A 9,016-nucleotide genomic window follows, 5' to 3' on the forward strand; every position below is an offset into this window, starting at 1 on the left:
TTTTTACCACCTACATTTTTTTTTTTTGATTTTTACCACCTGAAAACAGAAAAATGCATGTGGGGCCCATAATTCAATTTTCCTCAATTTTTTACACTCCCTCTGCGATTTTCTTTAACTCGTTCACCCTATTCTCTTTAACTCGTTCACCCTATTCTCTTTACTGCCATTGAATTTTGTCAATTTTGTGAATTAACGGAGGAAGAATTATGTGAATTCATGGAATAGAAAGAAGCAGGAAAAAAAAGGAGTTAAGTACCTGAAATCGTGGAATAAGAGAAAATATTAGAAATATTACCGTTATTGTGCACCCCCACATAATATTTTCGTCTATTTTTTCATTTTCAGGTGGTAAAAAACAAGTAACTTTATTTTAGGTGGTAAAAATTAAAATTTCAATGTTTTTAAGTGGTAAAAAATCAAATTTTTTTTTTCTTTTTTCCGGTGACAAGGTAAGAAAACAAGGCGGAGCTTATTGAAGAAGCTCCCGCTTATAATCATATAATACAGATGTTGTTCATGTCAATTTACATTATACTTAAACCTCATTAAAGACTACAAATTGCAGCCTAAATGGTATTTCAACTATATATCTATCCTAAAAGTTTAAATCAAGAATAAAATGAAGAAACGGAAGTAGAAAAGTAGGAATCTACAGGAGAAGCAGATACTGGTAAAACTGGTAAATACTAAATACAGAAAATTCTCTACAACAGACCTATAACCGGAGACGTACTAAAAACTGGTTTATCAATATCAGGTTGATATCCATTGTTGATACAAATACTCTTCCTTCGAGGCTTCGCTTCTTTAAGCATTGTTATAATATCTCTCATGGAAGGTCTCTCCTTAGGCAGTTTCGCAGTACAAAGAATTGCGATTCTCAAAACGAGTAACATCTCTTCCTGAATGTACTTGCATTGTCCTGAAACTTCAGGGTCGAGTACTTCCTCTAATCCTCCGTTGTCTCTGATCTTTCCCCTTACCCACCCGACTAAGTCGATTGATTCTCCGAAAGTTGGGTCTAATGGCTTTCTACCAGTGACGAGCTCTAGGAGTACGACTCCGTAACTGTAGATGTCGCTCTTCTCGTCGACTTTTAAGCTGTAACCATATTCTGTGACACAGAAGATTTCAGAGACTCAGTTCTTGGTCAAGAATGTATGTTAAAAACATGTCAGGAATTTCAGAAAATTTTAAGGAAATTTTGTTTTTTTACTAAAAAAAACTAAAACTTGTATAAAAAAAGGACGGTGAAGGAGTTAAAGAAAATCGCAGAGGTGTGTAAAAACATGGAGGGAAATTGAATTTGCGGGCCCATATAATGGTTTCTCTATTTTTGCGTCAGGTTGTAAAAAAACATGTTCTAAATTTTTTTAGGTGATAATCCCTCAATATTTTTTTAAGGAGTTACACTTATCATTTTCGGCCATATTTTATTAGGAGTCACACTTCCAATTTTATTTTTTCTACCCACCTTCTACTTATTAGATAGATCTAATTTCCTCTAGAGACCACTACTACAATAAACTCACTGTCTACTTTGATTAAAATACTTTGCCATTATCTTTTTTCCAATTTGTTCACTACTCCCTCCCTCCCTCACATGCTTTATTATTTTTATTAGATTCAACTCTTTTTTTTTAATACGCGTGTCGGTCAACATGTGAGTAAAAAACAGTTTTTTAATTTTTATAGGTGGTAAAAAACAATTTATCAAAAAATTAAACAGGCAAGAAACGAACTTAAAATACTCACCAGGTGCAATATATCCATAAGATCCTGCAACCATGGAGATAGTCTCACTATTATGAAGCATCATCTTAGCAAGCCCAAAATCAGCAATTCGAGCATCAAAATTCTCATCTAACAAAATATTGTTAGACTTAACATCACGATGAATCACACAAGGATGACAATCATGGTGAAGGTAAGACAATCCTTGAGCTACCCCTAATCCTATATTATACCTAGAAACCCAATCCACCAACATATTGTTCTTCCCACTTTGTTTATCACCATGCAATGCTGTCCCCAAATTCCCATTTGGCATAAACTCATAAACCATCATCACATCATTTTCATTATGCAAGTAACCAATCAATCTGACTATGTTCCTATGCCTCAATCTTCCTAAAAGTTCAACTTCTGCTAACAAATTCTCCCCTGATTCTGCATCCCCTGTTGATTTCCAGAGCTTTTTTACTGCTATAATGGAGTGTGGTCTTTGAATTTCAGCTTTGTAAACAATCCCAGTTCCACCCATTCCTATCACATTTGATTCCTTCAAACATGATAGGATTTCAGGTGAGGTGAAGTTTAGCCTTTGGAATGCTACAAGTCTCCATGGCCATTCTTTGTTGCTGCTTGTAAACCACTCTTCTACTGTGTTGCTGTATAAATACCATCTACTGTGTACCATTCTTCCTGCGAAGAATGCTAACCCGATACCTAAAATGGCGGATATTCCTACTATAAAACCTATGATGATGTGATTAACGCGGTTGTTTTTTGAGTGAGGTGAGTATTTTCCATTGGTTTTAAGGCATGGTGGAAGTATGCCACCACAAAGTCCATCATTGCCTCTGAGTTCATTCGGGTTAATAGTAGCAAACATGCCGTTTACAGGTACAGGACCTTCAAGCTTGTTGTAGGACAGATTCAGCATTTCTAAAGCAGGTGAACTTCCAAAGTTTTCAGGTACTTGACCCGTTAAGGAGTTGTTTGAAAGATCAAGTCTTGATAATGTGGGCATTCCTGCAACTGAGTGAGGAATTTCACCAGAAAGCTGGTTTTCTTTAAGGTTCAAAATGACTAGTTTTGTACATGACGCGATACTCTTTGGGATGAAACCGGTTATATGGTTGTGAGAAAGATCAAGGACAGTTAGAGAAGGACAATCTTGCAACTGGTTAGGAATATGGCCATTTAAGTTACTATTAGAAGCAATGAAATTCTGTAAATTTGGCATAGACAGAATCCCAGAAGGGAGAGATGAATCAAGATTGTTGTAAGAAATATCAATGAAAGAAAGCGATGAGGAGAGAGAAAGATCATCTGGGATTACCCCGGTTAGATTGTTGTTCCCTAATTCTAACCTCTCAAGTTTAGGCAATGTACCAAAACCTGCAGGAATACTATCAGAAAACTGGTTGTTCTGTACTCGAACTCTGACTAAAGAAACACATTTTGAGAGGCTAAAAGGTATGGGACCAGAAAAAGAGTTGTTAAAGAGTATAAGTTTAGTTAGATTCCCAGAATCACAAAGATTTGGAGGAAGTTCACCTGATAAAGAATTTGATGAAACATCTAGCCATTGTAAAGGTGAGAATTTACCTAAATTTACAGGTAAATTACCTGTCAGAGAGTTTTTCCACAATGCAAGAACCTGTAACTTGGTTAACTCACCAAGCTCACTTGGTACTTCACCTGTAAGCTCATTACACATCAAATTCAGAAGCTGTAAATTCTTCAACTTCCCCAAATCCTTCGGAATCACCCCGGAAATTCGATTATCCGAAACATCCAAGAACAGCAACGATGAAATATTACCCAACTCCTTAGGAAGTTCCCCTTCAATTTCATTCTGGTAAAGGTAAACTGTGTTAAGCTTCTGTAACTTCCCAATTTCTGCAGGAATTTTCCCAGTTAAACTCCCAATAGCCAAATCCAAGTACTGAAGATTACTCAGGTGCCCAAATTCTGAAGGTATAGACCCTGTAAAGTAGTTATACCCAAGAATCATAGTCTCTAAAGAAGACAAAAACCCAAGTTCAGAAGGAAGTTCTCCTGTAAGATTGTTCCCTGACAAACCTAAAAACTTCAACTTTTGAAGGGTTTTAAATGATTTAGGTATTGATCCTTCGAAGAAACTCCCTCGAAAATCTAGCACTTCGAGGGAGTTACAGAACCCGAGATCATCAGGAATGTTACCTTCAAAGTTGTTGCTAGATGCATTAAGTGTAATAAGCCCTTTAGCCTGACTAAAACCAGTAGGGAAGTTACCAATGAACTCATTTTGGCTAAGATCAAGGGTTACTAATGTGGTAAGATTAGAGAGGGATTTAGGTAATGAGAAAGCGAATGCATTACAACAAAGATTAAGAGATGTTAAACTCTTGAAATCTTGTATGGTTTCTGGTATTTTCCCACTTAAGTTCATGTTGGAAAGATCAAGTTTTTCAACAAAACCTTCATTGTTGCACCATACACCCTTCCATTCGCAATGCGAAAAACCCGGGTTTTCGGTATTGTTGCTCCATTCTTTGAGCTGGTTTAAGGGATCAATGAAGGAAGTTTTCATTGACAACAGAGTTGATAACTCATCATTTTGTGTTATGGCTAAAACAAGAGAAACACTAAATGAACAAAAACACAAAAAGATCAAAACTTTGTTTTTCATTTGCATTTTGCTCAATCAATCTCTCTTCCTTGCTCTTTTTCTTGTTAGGAAGACATAATCTTTTTAGTTTTTTTTTTTTTTTTTGTTGGTGGATGGATAAAATGAGGGTGTGTTTGGAGGTTGTGTTCAGAGTGGCAGGTTCTATTCTACAGTTATATTATGACAGGGAAGAAAGTGAGATTAAATGATTGATTAGTGAGTATAATTTAAATGATTAGTGAGTTGATTAATTTAAAGTAAATTTCGTGGTGTCTTGGGAATCTAAAAAAACAGCTAAAGTGATGATATGAATGTAAAAGTAATTTGGAGTTATATTCCGACATTAAAACATGGAGAGAATGTGTTTTTAGGTGGCTTAATTGCATGATTATATTATGGTCAACCCAACTTATTTTTTCTAATTTAACCTACAATTTATAGCTTCTTTTTCCCTCGAAACAAATTTGTAGGTTTTTTTTAAAAAAATAAATAAAAATAAAGCTAATTTATATTTTATGGGTATTTTTTGAATTTTCTGGTGATTATTTTATTGTATTGTGCAAATATTTTCTTCTCCAAAACTGTAGTTTTTGTACTTACTTGACAGTAAAGAAATGAGAATAGGACTTTGGTCAGAGGACTCCGGGGAAATATTAAACATGCTAATTCAGTGAGTATTTTAAAAAATGCCTGAAGGTCGCTCGTGAAAGTCACTCGTGTCTTACCATACACTCAAAAGTCACAAATGTTTTCGGCTAATTTGCTTGACAAATAGTGTATCGATAAAATAAGATCAATTTAGATAGCAAATTAGTCGTAGTCATTGTCAGTGCCGGTTCTAATATTTAGTGGGTCCTAGTAAAAAATGATATATAGCCCCCTTTATAAATAAGAATTTTAAATCCAAAATCTACTTGACAAATAATTTCATAAAAATAATACGCTTGAGTATATTTTTACGCTAGATTTTGGTAGTGAGTACTTCGTGAGATAAATCAGATGCATTAATATTTTCCTTAATCTTATTTCTATAATGTCGTCAAAAGAAAGATGAGAAATAATTTGTTTCATATATATGGGTTTCATGAAGAGCATGAATGTGTGAATGAAATTGATCGTAGATCGATCATGCAAGAAGAGTACATACGACAAGTTAATCTTATGGGGACAATTAAGATTCTTAACACAGGTAAATTTCATAGTTGCTAATATTTAAAAATGGAACATTGAATGATATCTATTAGATGTTGATTTTATTGAATTAAAGATGTGTAACGAAAAAAATAAAAAATACTTCCATGGTTAAAAAAGAAAGAAAAGACGAAAAAAACAAGGAAATATCAGATGTGTCAAACGGAATTGTAAAATAGAAAAGGAGGCTAGGAATTAGAGTATAAGCGGGATCGATCCCGGATTACTAAAATAAATCAAATGGCAGTTACCATAGAGTTTATTATGTTTATTTTCTGCGTTATTTTGTACTAATAGAAATTAATTGAACGCAGACTGTTTTAGGGCCTCTTTTGGCCTTGGTCCCTAGAACGTCGCACCCCTGACCTAAGCATAGAGTCAGGCCTGGTTATTGTAGTACAAATTAGCTAAAAAATGAAATAGTTTGAAATCTCATGTGACAATGTTAACACAAGCTTATCATTAAAGTTGCTCTAATTACAATGTGTCATTAACTAATGTTGTACTTGGACATGTGTCGGCCTGTGCAGGCCCACGTGCTAGGCCCGCATATCTTGTGCCCCATCGGACCTTGTCTCGAACTAGCCAAGGAAAATGTATGTCTTGTTGAGCTTGTACCTCTTTCACAAATGAGGTCCATGCACAGCTCCACACAGCACGACGTCACGACCCTTGTCAAGCTTGTGTCATATCTGGTCAATTTTGGGTTGCTCTCGGACAATCCATGGTCAACCCACTTGTTGACTTATTGTTGCATTTCAAATTCATAATTTATAGGTTGATTCCATCTAGGTCTTGATTATAGAAATAATGAATAAATTGAAAAATCACTTTCTCCGATTTAAATCAGAAATGTCATTTTCTAAAATAGAATTTTAGATATAGATGTTTGCTATTATTGCAACTATAAGCCCCACATTTGATAAATTTTTTGTAGGGATGAAAAAACGGGGCACATAATAGGAGTATGGTATTTTTGTAATATTTGGTTGGCAAAAATAAAAAGTAGTTGGGATTAAAATTGTATTTTATTCCCAAATTGTCGTAATTTTGCACAGAAAATTGCATGCTAAAATGAAGAATCTTTACACCTTATCAGGTAGCAAAATGGTGCCCATGAACTGCCGACAATTCTAATTTATCTTGTGACATTTTTCTGACGTGATAAGGAGAGGAATTACTTTTATTTCTGAAAATAGTTAAGTTTCATAATTTTTGGATGCATAAAATAGTTAACTTTCATGATTAGCCGGCAGAATTTTATTCAACGGACTAGTATGGTCATGTTCTTCTGAACTGAATTAAATTGAATGCAGCTAACTTAACTGAGATGAATTGAATTGAACTGAATTGAACTGAATAAATAGTAAATAATAAATCCTTCCTCCGTTTTACAATACTCGTCACGTTTGGATTTTTTACACTATTCAAGTAATCTACTTTGACTATTCTTGGTGTTTTTATATAAGATAAAACATAGTCATGTGGAATCTTGTTAGATTCGTCTCAATATGTATTTTCAAAATATCAATTTTTTATAATTTTTGCATAAAGAGAGTTTAAGATATAAATGAACAACGTTATGCATTGGCATGCGTGAAAGTAACAAACGTTGCGATTATTTAAAAACGAAGGAAGTAATAAATAATAAATTAACTTCATAAATAAAGGAAGAACTAAAAGCAGCTTTCTCACCCCTTGAGGCGCACACTCCAATCTCCGTAAAACTAGATTTCGATGTAACCAACCCCCCAAGCCAGCCCCCATGAAACTGGCTACTAGCAAACCCACTGAGACACCTCAAATTACGACAAGTGTAGATCGAAGGCATAACCATGCGGACTCTGCAACCGCGCGCTACACACAAGAATGAATTGTTATGCCAAAAACCAGACAAAATAGTAAGTATAAAGTAAATTGCCCAATGTTTCCAAATTAGTCCAACTTCGTACCTTTCCGGAGACTTCATACCCGAAACGCAAGAACGATCTGACTATAAAGTCATTCAAAACTTGATCGAAGAACCAGCGTTTATTGAAGAAGCTATAGAGTCGATTACGTTTTCTTGCTCCATAAGCTTCGCATAAGCGAAGAGCTTTATTCATACCTTGGTTATTTTCAAACAAATCCAATGTTGAGCCAAGCATAAAATAATAATAAAATAATACGGAGTAATAATAATAATAATAATAATAATAATAATAATAATAATAATAATAATAATAATAATAATAATAATAATAATAATAATAATAAAATGATAATAATAATAATATTAATAAAGTTTGAACATTACATATAATTAATAGTAATATTTAACATTATTATAATAAAAAAAAAGATCATTAAAAAGAAGAAGAAGAAGAACACAATGTCGTTCTTTTGAACTGAACTGAATGAAACTGCCATTAAGTCCAAAATAACAGGGCATGTGTGGATAACAATTAATTATTACGGAGTACCCGTATATCCTTTTAGAAATTATGTTTGAGTCCCTATCAAAACAAATTTCTTTATACTCCCTTCGTATTTTAAAAAGAGATATACTTTGACAGTGGGGTAGTGGGTGAATGATTTATTATAGTAAAAGGATGATGTGAGTAAGTGTAGGGATCACAAGAAAAAAAAAATATAATTAAAAATGGGGACCAAAACATGTCAAAAAAAAAAGTGTATCTCTTTTTAAAATACGGCCGTTTAAGGAAAGTATATATCTTTTTAAAATACAGAGAAAATATTATTCATGGTGCCATTAAAAAAACCGAGGAAGATTTAATTTTGTAATGAAAACTGTCATAGGTCTATTGGATAACATTGTAGCTTTGAAAATTGAGGTATGGGGTTCAAAATTTGGACAAACCATGAGATCGTCACATAGTACGTATACTTTCTTATGAACATTTTTAATTAAAAAAAATTGATATTGAAAATATACCTTAAGACTAATCCAACAACATATTGCATAATAAAATTTTCTTTTATATTTTTTTTTAAAAAATAGTAAAAAGAAAAGGAAAATCACTAGGAGACCGATACTATGGGAACATCCAATGCATCAGAATTAGCAATAGGGTACAAATTGGATGATCAATATCCAGGCTATATTAACGATCAAATCAACTGCTAGATTCGCTTCACGTACGTACACATGACAAATTAAGTTCCTAAATTACACAGGAGACTAAGATCTTACGAATATTAAGTGATCGATAGTACGGTCTATTTGTCAAGGTGGACAACAAATTTCCAACCTATTTAATTTTTATATATTAGTAAGAAAATACGGACAAAGTTAATATACTTCGTATACATAAAGTAAAAAATGTAGCAAGTACTTAGAAAACGAGAGAACAATGTAGACAAAGTTAATATACTTCGTATATATAAAGTGAATTTTTTTTTTTTTTTTTTGTGTGTGTGTTAGCACCAGGTTTACCCTTAGGG

General features: G+C 33.5%; 1 protein-coding gene across 1 annotated transcript; it reads right to left on the reverse strand.

The window, feature by feature from the left end:
* Positions 1–453: 453 nt before the first annotated feature.
* On the reverse strand, positions 454–4,707 carry LOC110800676 (MDIS1-interacting receptor like kinase 1). Its single transcript, XM_022005985.2, has 2 exons — positions 1,759–4,707; positions 454–1,117 (listed from the first exon to the last, which is right to left on the reverse strand). The coding sequence occupies exons 1-2, from the start codon at positions 4,406–4,408 to the stop codon at positions 708–710; spliced, it is 3,060 nt and encodes a 1,019-aa protein (XP_021861677.2). The 5' UTR covers positions 4,409–4,707; the 3' UTR covers positions 454–707.
* Between the last annotated feature and the right edge of the window lie 4,309 nt (positions 4,708–9,016).

This window comes from Spinacia oleracea, chromosome 4, assembly GCF_020520425.1.
Source record: "Spinacia oleracea cultivar Varoflay chromosome 4, BTI_SOV_V1, whole genome shotgun sequence".
NCBI lineage: Eukaryota > Viridiplantae > Streptophyta > Magnoliopsida > Caryophyllales > Amaranthaceae > Spinacia > Spinacia oleracea.

Bases quoted from the DNA above. Each gene is read 5' to 3' on its own strand.
- LOC110800676 (XM_022005985.2), bottom strand. From the start codon at position 4,408: ATGCAAATGAAAAACAAAGTTTTGATCTTTTTGTGTTTTTGTTCATTT. The intron at 1,118-1,758 runs GTGAGTATTTTA...TCTGTGTCACAG, and splicing joins TTATGGATATATTGCACCTG to AATATGGTTACAGCTTAAAA.